The sequence below is a fragment of the Phoca vitulina genome, unplaced genomic scaffold, assembly GCF_004348235.1.
Source record: "Phoca vitulina isolate PV1807 unplaced genomic scaffold, GSC_HSeal_1.0 scaffold32, whole genome shotgun sequence".
Taxonomy (NCBI): domain Eukaryota; kingdom Metazoa; phylum Chordata; class Mammalia; order Carnivora; family Phocidae; genus Phoca; species Phoca vitulina.
This window is the reverse complement of record NW_022589735.1, coordinates 390,241-404,297: the sequence shown is the minus strand read 5'-3', so window position 1 is coordinate 404,297 and position 14,057 is coordinate 390,241. Positions and strand designations below refer to the sequence as shown.

Sequence of the window (14,057 nt, the reverse complement as noted above, 5' to 3'; positions counted from 1 at the left end):
AAAATTTGGGAGTTTTTGGATATGGTGTAGCCTTAGCTTTCTTTTCAGATATGTTGAGACTTACTTGTCTTTTCAGGAAAACATAGCTGTTATATCATCTTTCAAGTAGTTGTATAAGCCTACATAAGATCATCTATGGTCCAAAATATTCTCTAGGATATTTTTCTTCCATTTTTCTATTTTTTTTTTTTTCTATAAATCAGTATGTATTTTAACTTTTCATTTTGGGGAAACTATAATAGAGGTTTTCAAAGGCCACAGGATGAAAGAAGAATTCATTGCCAGTGCTCAGGCAATCCGTGTAGAAAGCATTAATCTTTGACTTGACTGGCACTAACATGTGAATTCCCCATGCCTTAGCCAGTTTGGCTTCAGATCTCTCATATTCCAGTGTTGGAGCTCTTTGCACTCCACATAGTGCATCCCAGGAGATGTATGGATTGTGAATTTCTAGAAAAAAAGAAAAGAAATCATCCATCTGGTTTGGTAGAAAACAAGGTTGGGGACCTTAAGTACTCAGATCTATAGCATCAAAATTATTTACTGCTAATAAAAAATAATCATTTTTTTAAAAAGCAAGCATTAATCCTGGACCTTCCCTCTGGGGTCCAGGATTGATAAGCTTGGCCTTTTATCTTAACTGCCTTTATGGTTTCTTCTGTTGATCCTCTTCTTTCATGGATATAGTTTAATTCTCCTGGTTCACAGGTAAGAAATAGTAATACTGAAGACAATAGAGAAGGATGTGGAGAAATTGGAAACCTCAAATGCTGCCGGTGGAAATTCAAAGTGATATAGCAACTTGAGAAAAACAGTTTTTGACAGTTCTTCAAAAAGTTACACGTAATTACCATATGATCCAGTAATTCCCCTCTTAGGTGAAAGAGAAACATGTCTACACAAAAAACTGGTACACAAATGTTCATGGCAGCATAATAACCCAAAAGTGGAAACAACCCACTGTCCCTCAGCTGATAAATGCAAAAACAAAATGTGGTGTATTGACATAATGGGATTACTACTCAACAGTAAAAAGGAAAGAAGTCCTGATGCATACTACAGCATGGCCAAACCTTGAAAACATTATGCCAAGTGAAAGAACCAGTCGCAAAAAGATCACATACTATATAATTCCATTTATATGAAATTTCCAGAATAGACCAATCTATAGAGACAGAAAGTATATTATTGGCTGTTCGGAGGATGGGGAGTTACAGGTAATCGGTACAGAGTTTCTTTTAGGGCAGATAAAAATGTTCTAAAATTGATTGTGAATATGCTAAAAGCCTTTGAATTACATACTTTAAATGGGTGAAGATCTGCTTGAGAGAAGTTTTGACAGTTTTTTTATGTTGATACTAACTGTTTTTTCCGGAAATGAGCACCTGTAATCCTTTTCCAGCCACTTGTTCCCTTTCTCTAATACATTCTCCAAAGAAAGCAGTGGCATTTGAGAAGACTGCTAAATTCAGATTTACACAAACTAGATAGAAACTTTCATATGCAACTGCTGATTTTTTTTTTAATCAGGTGGAATACTGAAATTATCTTTAATAGTATGCTTTCCCTCATTAGGAAGGAAACATTGGTAGATCGTGTTATTCATCTTCCATAGGAAATAACTATATTTATGTTGATGAACAGCTGTACTTTGAGATTTTCCACAAAAGGGAAAGCAGAAATTATTGATGGGTACCACTTAATCACAACATACTTGCATTTCATGTCCCCTCCAATGAAGAAAGCTTTGAGATTTATCCAGAACATTATTCCAGGTGACTGCCATTCTTAAACATTGGGCTCACTCTTTTTTTTTTTTTTTTTTAATTTTATCATGTTATGTTAATCACCATACATTACATCATTAGTTTTTGATGTAGTGTTCCATGATTCATTGTTTGCATATAACACCCAGTGCTTCCTCTTTAATACCCATCACCGGGCTAACCCATCCCCCCACCCCCTTCCCCTCTAGAACCCTCAGTTTGTTTCTCAGAGTCCGTAGTCTCTCATGGTTCGTCTCCCCCTCCGATTTCCCCCCCTTCATTTTTCCCTTCCTACTATCTTCTTTTTTTTTTTTTAACATATAATGTATTATTTGTTTCAGAGGTACAGGTCTGTGGCTCACTCTTCTATCTAGTGCTGTTTTGTGATGATTCTTCTGGATTGCAAGAATAAAATGGGTTAGGGCCATAAAACAGTGCCACATAAGATTATTTTTGCTGTGATCTACAAAAATAAACTGCATGCTTTTTTCTTTTTAAAAAAGGAATTAAGTAAACTTTGGACTTTCAGTTTTAAAGCCTTAGCTAATTGGATGTCTTGGACCTGTTTTCTTTCAGGCTTACCATCCATTGACCCATCAGGCAGCTCCCCATCTTCCTCTTCTGCTCCTCTGACAAGTTTTTCCGGCATACCAGGAACACGGGTTTTCCTGCAAGGGCCAGCTCCTGTTGGGACTCCGAGTTTCAACAGACAACATTTTTCCCCCCATCCTTGGACAAGCGCCTCAAACTCATGTAGGAATCCTGGAGGAACTCTTCCCAAAGAGTCTTGAATAAGCTATTAAACCATTTGTTTCAGGGAACACTGCATATAACTCTAGTAAACTAAAGTTTAGTAAACTAAAGTAAATGGTATGATGGTATGCAGATACTTAAAGTTTGTATTGCAGTTCTGTCAAAAATTGTCAGTCATTTGTAGGATAGAAAATTTGAGAAGGGTCAAGCTGTCCTTCTAAGCCAGAAATGTTTACTCTGGGAGTTGGGTCAAGAAAAGAGGTACTACACGTAGTTTTATAAAAGGACCCTTTGAGGGTAGTATTGCAAAATAATTTCTTAAGTCTGAAAAGTAGATTTATATATCTAGTCAATTTGGTATGATTCTTAGTTTATTTTTACAATTTAGGAAACCATATTATTGCCATTTATAAGTGAACATATGCCTTTGTTCTTTGTTTTTTCAATATTTAGAACAGATGAAGTTCTCACAGTACTTGAACAGGATTTGATTTTTTTAAATGAGCGTCGTGAGGCAATCAATGAGTTATTGGCCCTTCTGACAAGAAAAACTACCAACATTACCTGAGAATCCCGTTAAGAAACAAAGCCATGAATTGAATCCAAGATACTTGCTAACATTTAACCTTTCTTATGGAAAAAAAGGGCTGTAGAAAGAGGAAAAAAGAGAACAGCTAAATATAGAGGGCCACCAGCTCTTTTCCAAACAATATGCTAGTTATTGTACAAATATTGCCTCATTTAAGTTAATTTAAAATTTGACAGGTTATATTTTGAGAAGATTATTTAGAAGTAGAATAAAAATTAATATGGCCTTCATCCTTTCGAGCTTTGTTCAGCAATCTGGAGAACAATTTTTAGACTATTTGCTTATGCTTCGTATGTGCAGAAGTAGAGTAGGATAATATTCATAGAACTTCCGTGTTTTCACTTGAATGATCTTATAAAATGAAATTTTTCTTTACAGAACCTGTGTTGTGGAATAGATCTTTCCAACAAGGTTTCTCATATTCTTATAATTAGTTTTTAATGTAATAAAACAATAGAGAAATATTTTGCCACCAGGTGACTCTCCTATTCCATCTGTTTCTTCGGGATCATCTTCACCTCTTTCAGCCACCTCTGCACCACCAACTTTGGGCCAACCAAAAGGAGGCAGCGCCGGTCAGGATCGGAAGATACCTCCCCCCATTGGAACAGAGAGGCTAGCCCGGATTCGGCAAGGAGGGTCTGTCGCCCAAGCCCCTGTGGGGACCAGTTTTGTCGCTCCCGTTGGACACAGTGGAATCTGGTCGTTTGGAGTCAACGCCATGTCAGGTATAGTTACCTTGTCCTCTTTCTGGAGGGATATCTCCAGTAAGTTGTGGGATTTTGCCATTAAAACTGAGCTCCTTAAAACAAAATGGCTTAGTTCCTACACTTAACAATCAGTAGGAATGTTTATACCTTTGAAGAATTCAATCCAGTCTCAGAGTTTGGAATGTTAGTTTGGTTTATACATAATAATATATGTAATATATATAATAAAAATAAATATAGATGAGAAGTAGAAGATTCAAAGTGTACTTCCTTTCCCTTTTAAGCTTTCCAGTGCAGAATGGGATAATCATTTATGTTCTTTCAGAGAGCACTTGGTCTTTTGAAGGAGTAGGTAGAGTATTTGGGGTATTCAAAGGACTTCACTCAGTTTTCCAGGAACTGTTTTTTTCGATTTGCAAAGATGGTCATGAACATGCACTGAGCTCTTCAGAGGAATGAGTGTGATAAAATTTAGTATGGAAAAAGTTCAAGTAGTAATATTTTGTCATTTTACTCAAATAAATATCAAACCCTGTCCTCAATTCTTCTTTCCAGAAGGCTTATCAGGTTGGTCACAGTCTGTGATAGGGAACCATCCAATGCATCAACAATTGTCAGACCCAAGCACATTCTCCCAGCATCAACCAATGGAGAGAGATGATTCTGGAATGGTAGCCCCCTCTAACATTTTTCATCAACCTATGGCAAGCAGTTTTCTGGATTTTTCTAAAGTGAGTCAACAAACATCATTGTAACTTGTTTAACACTTTGCCAGCTAATGTTAAGGAATAGTTTGTATTGAAATAATTCTCCCTTTTGGTGTAACAAGTTTGTTTCCATGACTTGGCCAGATCTTTTAGTAGAGTTTCCCTTCTCTTAGCACAAGCTGATTGATGAAACTAAAATATGGAAAAGTTGAGGGTATTCTATGTGTTCATCAAAGCTGGGAAATTTCCTGATGATTTGATACTGGATTTAGTTGGGGGTATTTTCTTCTTGTTGAAAAGTGTTGCTAATGCAGGTAAACCACTTTTGGTTTTTCAACACTGTATGATGCTGTATTTTAAAGGATCCTCAGGAGTTCTGTGGATGAAGGGAAATTAGAGAGATCTAAGCTGGTATTATGGAATCATCATTTCACTTCAGGATTAAACTTTTCTTTCGCTTTCTTTCATAGGGTCTGCCAATTTCCATGTATGGAGGCACCATAATACCCTCTCATCCTCAGCTTGCTGATGTTCCAGGTGGACCTCTGTTTAATGGACTTCACAACCCAGATCCTGCTTGGAACCCTATGATAAAAGTTATTCAAAATTCTACTGAATGCACTGATGCCCAGCAGGTAAAATAGACTTAGTGCTCTCTTATTTTGTCATGTCATTCTTTTAATTCTTTGGGTAATGCAAATTCTGAATATCAAGTCATGACATCTGACCACCTTCATCTGAATTAAGTTTTTCAATATCAATACGATGCTACTAAACATTTTATCTCATGTATATGTATTCTTCCTAGGCAGAAACAGTGAATTGCCATTGCATTTATATATTCATTTTGTAAATGTCTGAAGATTCCTAATTAGAAATTCCAATTTTTCCTCCCCCTTTTCAGATTTGGCCTGGCACGTGGGCTCCTCATATTGGAAACATGCATCTCAAATATGTCAACTAAGTTAGAAGGTCTTATTCTTTAGCCTTGTTTGAGAAACCTATGACCTTGGAAGAACCCTGGGGATTTTTTTTTTTTTAATGTGCCTAACTAAGAAATTTTCTCTGAGGCGTTAGCAATGGAAATTTGATTGCCCATTGTATAAGAACAAAGTGATTTCCTCTCCACCTGATTATGTTCTCTGGTTAGTTTAGCCATTTTGAACTTAGTGCTTTTGGCTAAACATACTGAATGCTACTTGTATGCAGAAGAGAATTAGATGATTACATGTTTCAACCTTTTAGGGTGGAAAATACATGTACAATTGTTTACATACTTAAAAGGAAAAAGTTGAGTAAATTTCTTGTCATATAGTGGCTCTACTTAATGTAGCCTGTATTAATGTGAAATATTTACCAGAATATTCAATAAAAAGATGAACAGTGTTTAGAAGTGGGGTGTGATCCTTTCAGTGGTCATGCAGGTATTACCCAGTCCACAATCCTATGGAACCAAGTTGTTAATACTGTTATTTCTAACAGGCGTCTCACATTTTACACTTTGGAGATCATTTTTAGACTGCCTTGAGAAAGTGTTTTGAAGACTAGTTATCTACCTATTCTGTGTTAAACATTCCTTATTTTCTTGTTCTCTTCCATATCATTTTATAAGTAGGAAAGTTTCAAGCCCCTGCAATGTGTCTTACGTGACTTTAGCAGATAGGCCTTTGCTGGGGTTAGCTCCTTATGGATCATGAGTGTCAATAAGGACCATGGGATTGCAATCAGATGACCCTGAACAAACCTAGGGACACCCAAATCCTCAACTTCAGGTTCTTTTGTGCTTCCTGACTTTTCTCTAAAGACTTATTTGGTTACAGTGTTTTATGTTTTATTTGGGTTGGGACATAGGAGTGGTGGGAGTGCCTCCTGTAATACTGTGGTATTGTTGAATCAGCGGAGTAATCTTTATAAATATGTGGCTAATTCTGGGCTTAGTTCCACAGCCCCAAGTACAAAGAGCCAATATGTTTAACAAGCTAAACACAGGAACACTAGAATGGATTGCCTTGGCCAAACTATAGGCTATGCCAAGAATCTGATGCAATAGAGAAGGAAAAACAACCCTCTGAAAAGAACAGTCATCAACTTTTTCATGTTTTAATATAGTGGAGTTTCCTGGTTTTATGTATAGGCACTCTAGAAAAGAAAATAAGAAAATGCTGCAGGCCGATAGAGAAGTCAAAACACATATCAAGGCAAAGAAGAATGTACAAAAAATAGTAACTAGCGGCAGAGCCTAACCAGCAGCACTTTTCAACTTCCTTACCACCAGGAGTTCTTAATCTTCTCTGCCTGGCTCCTAAAGCCACCACTAAATGAGACACCCAAGTTCTGTCTTAGACGTGCCTGGTTCTTTTGTCTTCCATATCATCTTACATATGAGAACTTCTTTAACCTCATTTCTTGTTTTCTATTTTGAATGGATTTGAAAAGTAGCACAGGTGTTGAAGTTACCGCTTTTTTAGTGCTTGATAACCACATCAAGTATTCTCAAGAGACCCGTTGGATCACCTATATATCTTGCTGTTTCTATTTACCACTAACAACAACAACAACAAAAATCACCTAATATTAGTGAAATGAATGAAACTACTCTTAATGAAACATACACTAGTGAGAGATAATATTAAGTAAATTATTCAGTGGGACAAAAATGTTTTCCTGTCTTAACAGTCTACAATACATTTGAATTATCTGGGAGAGCCCTTAACCCTGTCTTCTGCACCTTGAGGATAACAGAATGAGAAATTTTATCTCAGGTCAGGAACTAGAACCCATGAGAAGAGGGGACAATTAGGAGAAACCCCTGGGAGGATTAGGAAGAAACAGGAGCTGTGCAGTCCGTGGCGGTTTTTCAGGATACCCGCCTCCTTGCCCTCTTACCGGCACTGCCGTCTTTTCTTTCTGTTTGGATCCCTCCTCCCCAACCCATTTTTCCTGCTATAATCTCTTCTTCCTCTGTCTTGCCTCTTCCTGGCATTACTTTACTGCTCTTTTACCAACCTGAACCTTGGATTAAACCTAGCTCAGGTAAGAACTTAATTACTTTAAAAATATACGAGGGATTTGGAGGGAGGCAGCATGGGTACAGTGGAATAAGACAAGCCTAAATTCTGTTTTCGTTTCTTTTCGCTTGAAGCTCTATGACCTTAGGCAAGTCATTTTTCATTTCTGGGCTTCACTTTCCTCATCTGAAAATAAAACTGAACATAAATGAACTCAAAAGAGTCTACTAGTTCTAACACAGATTTTCTCCTTTTTCTTGTGAATGAGAATATACGGGATGGGAATACTGGAAGCCAACAGAATGTTTACATTTCTGAGGTTTGAGAGCCCCTACCATTGGTTCTCAGATGGAATCAGAAGCCTACTGTTGTGTGGGACAGTACTGATTTTGAGATTTTAATAGAGGCAGAAGAAAACTTTGCACATTCATAGTGAGACCTCACGTCATTAAGAAACATCCTGTTGAGGCATAGATCAAACCCCATGAGAATAACAGCTCATTCAAGGAATAAAACTATATCAACGAGGTTTCTGGACCCACTTATTTCAAGTAGTAGTGTAATAAAATTCCACCACCAATAAAATTATTGATGTTTTAAGACCCTTTAAACCTATTGTGGCTACAGTGTGCTGACTTGCCCTTTTATAGGCCAGTCTGCTTCCTTCAGTCCCTGCTCTCAAAGGGGAAATCCCATCACCTCAGCTAACCAGACCGAAGAAGAGAGTTGGACAGCCAATGGTGGCCTCTCCTAACCAGAGGTAAGAAATCTCAGGACTTGGAACTACAATTTTCATCTCTTCTTGTAGGTTCTGGCCAAATCCTCCTCCCATCCTCAAAGTTAGCCCATGAGGGGACTATCCTCAGTTTGAGGTGTCTTGTAGAAGGGGAAAGGCTAGTCATATTATAGTTTCAAGCCAAACAAAAAGGAGTAGTTAGTATACTTGATTCTATCCCACTGTTCAAGACCTTTGGACCCCATTGTAAACCCAGGAAGTGGCAAATAAGCCTGTAGAAAAACAGCTTCTGAACATCTTGTTCCCTAGCCCTAGATCGCTTCTACCAAGAAGTGTTGTTGGTCATGACGTCTTCCCAGTGGACCCTGTCCTGGGGTGAGGGGCTCTGATAACATTGTATTTTCTATTCATCCTTGAAGACTTGTCACCACTTGCCATCAGGCAGATTCTTCACCTCTACTCTATTCTGTAGCAAATGAGTGAGAGAAAGACGATTTTAAGTATCCAGAACTTATGTGTATTAAGACCACTTCCAATCTAAGACCTAATTTGGAAAACAGGATCATGAATCTCACCACCAGACTGCCAACCTGTTTTGATTACTTTCACCTCCTGTTTTATCTTCATGGTATTGGTAAAAGTCCAAATAGCTTGTCTGGTAGCAAAGACCTGATATTCCCTTATAGGCTTAATCATATCTCTGGGGTTGGAGCCTGGGCATAGGTCTTTTTCTTTTCTTTCTTTTTTTTTCTTTTTTGTGTGCTTGTCTGTTTTAAGCTCCCATATTCTAATGGGTAATCTGTGTTGAGCCTCTGATTTAAACTCTCGGTCCCTCATCCGGATTGCATGCATGATGTATCTGGCTTTCTAAGGCCAACAACCTATCTCTAGTTCCCCAGCCCTTAGCGCACACAGCACCTCAAGAAAAGTTTTATAGTAGTAGTAGTATTTATTAAAAAACAAGGCCACAGTATTATAGTAGTATAATATATAGTATATAGTAGTAACTCCTGCTGTCATTTTGTAGTAGAAATTAACAGAAAGGTGACCTCACTTCCACAGGGATCCTTCTTGAAAACTTTTGACACTTCTCAGTCTCTTTTGGTGAATCCTCTTCCTCCACTACCTCTTAAATAAATGTTGATGTGCTCAGGCCTCTTCGTAGGCTATATCTTCTGTCCAGATGATCTCATCCCATACTCTTGGATTTCACTCCACCCAGATCTGAATCACTAGCCCAGATTTCTCCCCCTGAGCTTCAGACCTATGTATCTAGCTGCTTACTGTGCTGTTCCATCTCAGCATTCCACAGATACTATACATTCCCCAATACAAGATATGCTTCTCTTGTTTTCCCTGTTATATTAGGGAGTACTACTATGACCAAGACTTTTTTTTTTTTTTTCCTCTACCAAGACTTTCAGAAGACTGGAAATTATCCTAGCTTAGCTCCCTCTCTCTCACCCCACCCTTCATCAGTCACCTTCTCTTTCCCCTTCTGTGTATGGGGATCCTGACCACTTCTCTCCATCCTCATAGCCACTGCCCTTTGGTCCACCCCATTTCACTATGCTAGAATCTTCACCTTCAGTCTCACTGTCCTCCATCTTATTCCTCACTCCCCCAACCAAACTTACCTCAAAAACGGAGTTGTGATAGACAGCTCCCCACAATCTGCTCCCAAGCCTTACCCTCCAGCACTGTCAGGACCCTTCTTCTAGATATACACCACTTTGTAAGAGGTTCAGAAACATTTGGAACAATAAAATATAAATATCCTTGTTACTCTAAGGACCTGCAGACCTAAGGGACTGCATCATCTGGGATCTTATGAAAAACTTAGAATCTCAGGTCCCACCCTAAACTTACCATATCAAAATCCTCATTTACAAGACCTCCAGGTGATTTATGTGCACATTGAAATTTGAGAAGCACTGAGTTATAAAACAATTTTTAATGAGTGGAGAAATCAGAGCTATGGGAAAATCTGATTAAGTCAGAACTGAAGTAACATTAATACTGTTAAATGCATGAAGTCTGGTGGTCTGCACTTAATGGGGGTGGGTAGTAATACTGATTCTGAGGAAATCGGAAGACAACTTGATCAAATCAAGATTTCTAGTATATGTAGGTACTGGGCTTAATACTTTCTCTTCCACCACCCCTCTCCTGCCTCCTTTCATATCACAGTGCCTACATCAAAAAATCCCCTAAGGCCAGACTGATCTTCCTTTCCAGGGGGCTAAAGATCAAGCCCTCTTCACCACCTTCCTTAGTTTCCTGAGGTTAGTTAGCTGTGGCAGCAATCAAAGAGCAGGCCTCTCTTATCCCCCAGCATCTATTCATTATTCGGTCCAGGTATCACTTCTTCCAAAAAGGCCACCCTCCCTCCCTGACCTTCCCCTTCCTGCTGTGCACCAGGCCATAGGGCCACTTTTTACCCTGTACTGTAATTGATTAATGGGAGGCAGTCCCCAGCTGTGCTGATTCCAGGCTTTGGAATCAGATACTCTCAGGTCTGAATCCCAGCTCCCCCTCCTACAAGATAAGACTTTGAGCCAGTGACTTAACCTCTCTGGGCTTTCCTTTCCTCACCTGTAAAATGTGGCTAATAATAGTACTTTACTGTCCACAACCGTTGAGAGAAATGGGTGAATTAACACATGGCAGTAATGTGTGCCATACCTCACCGAGCCCCGGCGCCCGGTTTAAACAGTAAATAGCTGAGCGGCTGCAGCGCTCAGAGTCTGGCTGGCCAGTGTTGAGCCAGGAGGAACTGGAGGCCTGTGCGGGGCGCGGGACTCCTTTTACCTTTCGACTAGTCGGGCTTGCCCCCTCGCGAGTAAGGCGGGGCCGTCGGATTGAGTGACGGCTAGTGGCCCGCCCCGGGCGTGACGTCGTCCTGGTGTTGTTGCTGCGGCCGCACGTGGTCCACTGAGTCCGCTTCAGAGTTAGCTGCGCTCCGCGTCCTCGGCACCAGCCGCTTGCCTTCCTGCTCGTCCCGCTCGCTATGTCCACATCCACGAGCTGCCCGATTCCCGGGGGCAGGGACCGGCTGCCCGACTGCTACAGCACCACGCCGGGGGGCACGCTATACGCCACTACCCCGGGAGGTCAGCGGGCCGGGCTGGGGGTCCGCGGGCATTGGGCAGGCCAGCGCGTGTGTCCTGCCGCGGGGCGGGAGTGGGGAGGTGCAGGCCTTGGATTCTGTCCGCAGGCCCTTTTGCAGGGGGCGGGGGATGTTTGAAACTGAAGCCCAGTTCCCTGAAACCTCAAAGTAATGCACGATGGCTTAAAGCCTAGCTTCCGGGTGACTGTGAGCTGAAATCCTCGCTGTGGCCTGGTTCTGGATGCCTTGGTCACCGGCCCCTCCCGACTTTGCCGCCTGGGATTAGGAGCCGAAGCCCCAGCAGTGCGTGGCCTCAGCGGGAAGCACCAGGTCTTACAAAGCGGCTAGAGCAGGACTCAGGCAGTTGGAGCCAGGAGCTTTGGGTATCTGCGGCTGGCTGGCTGGCTGGCTTGCTGGCTGGCGGCTGTTTGGTTGGGCTGATTGCCTGGGATCTTGAGCTGCTGGGCTCCCGACCCAGGGTTTCCTGCCACGTGGAGCAGAGGGGAGGGGCAAGAACAGGGTAGGGCCCTTTGAGGACAGAACTGGGGCCAAGTTTCTGTAGGGTGAGGCTGAGCCTGATAGGACTTGGGAGGGGTCAGGATAAGAACAGTCTGTCCCTGTGTTTCCCGGGGAAAGCCCCTGTCCAGAGGAACACAATTTCTCCCTGCAGGGTATCAGGATCCAGGGGGCAGCGGGGGTGAAACTCCTCTTTACATCTGCTACTTGGCTTCCTGAGCTCACTGCCTGAAGGACTGACGTCCCCCACCCCCAACCAAAGTAGGGAAGTCCCAGAGCCAGCAGAGCCAGACGAGAACAGTCCGAAGTACCTGAGTTCTCCAAGTTTTGTGCTCCTAGAACGGAGACCTGAAGTTTCCCTAAACCAGAAGCCCCTGCCTGGAGCAGCTGGGATGCCCCCCCTTGCTTTATGGCACTTAGCCACATCTTGGTTGGACCTGGAAGTCTTTAAGAGCTCTGAAGGCTCGTCAGCTGAGGTCCCAGCTGGGCTGCAGAGCAGCAGCCCTTTAATACATGAGGAAGTGTGAGTCCCAGGTCCCTAACAGGCCTGTGTGTGACACTCCCTTAACAGCTCTATACCCAGGCTCCAGCCTCTTAACTGGTCCCTACCCCTTGACAGGCACCAGGATCATCTACGACCGAAAGTTCCTGCTGGAGTGCAAGAACTCACCCATTGCTCGGACGCCCCCCTGCTGCCTCCCTCAGATTCCCGGGGTCACAACTCCTCCAACAGCCCCACCCTCCAAGCTGGAGGAGCTGAAGGAGCAGAAGGAGACAGAGGAAGAGATACCCGGTAAGGAAAGCAGGGCCTAAAATTAAATGCTTTGAGTCCAAATTCCCCTGTTAAGTAGAGTGGGGGTTTAATGCTGAGAGGGTTTTCTGCACTGATGCTAAGCTTTCTGAGCTTGTGGCCCAGCCCAGCAACCAGTCCTCCTGCCTTCTCTTTCTCCAGATGACGCACAATTTGAAATGGACATCTAATCCAGTGCAGATGATCCTGTGTGGAATTAGAGGAATCCCTCATACCGCTGCTGCCATCACCTCTTCCTGGTGTATTCCAGACACCAGGTGGCCTCATATAATCTGGAAGGGAGTGACTTGTTGGTTTTGGGCCTCCCTTAGTTCTGAGGCAGCTAGACCAGGGATAGGAGTGGGCAACTTGCCAAGCCCTTAGCTCTACTTTCCCTTTGGTCTGTAGGTACTCCTCCCAACCCCCAGCCCTCCACCATCAGGGGCTGAGGCTGGGACTGAGGGATGGAGTTATGTCACTGTCTGATCGCTTAGTAAAAATTCAAAGAATGCTTTGACTCCGGTGTTCTCAACACTGACCTTCCTATCTCAGCCACACAGCCAAGGGCCCCAGCAGATCTGGTTAGGATCAGAGGTCCCAGGTCCCTTCCCAGCTGTCATTGGGCCCACCTCCAGCAGCAGTTAGAGCCTAAGCCAGGCTATGGGGGCAGGCTACAGGAGCCGCCAAACCATAAACAGCAGTAGCCTGAGCCCTGCCAAGGGCCATTCCAGCCTTTCGAGGAAGCAGCCTTCCTGGAATTGGGCCTCTCCGGCAGTCCCTCCCTGTCTATTCCAAAGCAGGAAAAAAGAGGCACTGCCTTAGAGTTTAACTTTCTCCACTCTCTCCCCATGCCTTTGCTGCCTCCCACCTGTAAGTATCATCCCCTATTCCAACACTGAAAACCTATATTCTCCCCTCTCCGCTTGATTTGAACCTCTCTGGCCCCTTCCACCTGGCTCTCTTGTCCTCAGAGGGTTAGAAGAGACTTTAGGGCCAAAAATGAGGTAGCAGCTCTTTTGGTGAGTCAGACAGAGTCATGATCCTACCCCTAACCAACCCCCAGCCCCCCAAAAAGTCATGATCCCATATCTCAGCAATCTAGTCTTTCTCCTTCAATTTACACCGCTATGTTCTAATCTCTATAGCACTGTGTATCTCAAAGGTGACAGTGCTAACAGGGCGGTCTCCTTTTCTTGAGGGAAAAATCTCCCCTGCTATTTAAACCTCTGTTCTTATGCTGAAACGAAATTATCCAAAAATAGAGCTACTCAGCCCAGCAAGGAATGTGTGTTTCCGTCTATTTGGGGGGAAAGTGGCAGGCAGTAATTGGTCATGCCTAGCAAAGCCATTCATGATGAAAGGAAGAAGAGAGG

At 42.5% G+C, this 14,057-nt stretch overlaps 2 protein-coding genes across 4 annotated transcripts in view; both read left to right on the top strand.

The window, feature by feature from the left end:
• LOC116645277 (ankyrin repeat and KH domain-containing protein 1) overlaps positions 1-8,164 on the top strand; it is a 124,046-nt gene extending 115,882 nt beyond the window's left edge. For 2 of the 3 annotated variants that reach the window (XM_032425373.1, XM_032425370.1), the window contains 5 exons: positions 2,343-2,519; positions 3,585-3,836; positions 4,374-4,549; positions 4,996-5,160; positions 5,430-8,164. In XM_032425373.1, the coding sequence (XP_032281264.1) occupies positions 2,343-2,519; positions 3,585-3,836; positions 4,374-4,549; positions 4,996-5,160; positions 5,430-5,489 (830 nt within the window). In that variant the 3' untranslated portion in view covers positions 5,490-8,164. The remainder of the gene's footprint in view (positions 1-2,342; positions 2,520-3,584; positions 3,837-4,373; positions 4,550-4,995; positions 5,161-5,429) is intronic. The other variant, XM_032425372.1, reaches the window with a different exon arrangement.
• A 1,123-nt stretch (positions 8,165-9,287) lies between these two features.
• On the top strand, positions 9,288-13,193 carry EIF4EBP3 (eukaryotic translation initiation factor 4E binding protein 3). The gene is made up of 3 exons (XM_032425386.1): positions 9,288-11,382; positions 12,514-12,687; positions 12,847-13,193. Exons 1-3 carry the CDS (start codon positions 11,280-11,282, stop codon positions 12,873-12,875), a joined length of 306 nt encoding a protein of 101 aa, XP_032281277.1. The 5' UTR covers positions 9,288-11,279; the 3' UTR covers positions 12,876-13,193.
• The last annotated feature ends 864 nt before the right edge of the window (positions 13,194-14,057 follow it).

Bases quoted from the DNA above. Each gene is read 5' to 3' on its own strand.
- EIF4EBP3 (XM_032425386.1), top strand. From the start codon at position 11,280: ATGTCCACATCCACGAGCTGCCCGATTCCCGGGGGCAGGGACCGGCTG. The intron at 11,383-12,513 runs GTCAGCGGGCCG...ACCCCTTGACAG, and splicing joins ATACGCCACTACCCCGGGAG to GCACCAGGATCATCTACGAC. The intron at 12,688-12,846 runs GTAAGGAAAGCA...CTCTTTCTCCAG, and splicing joins GACAGAGGAAGAGATACCCG to ATGACGCACAATTTGAAATG.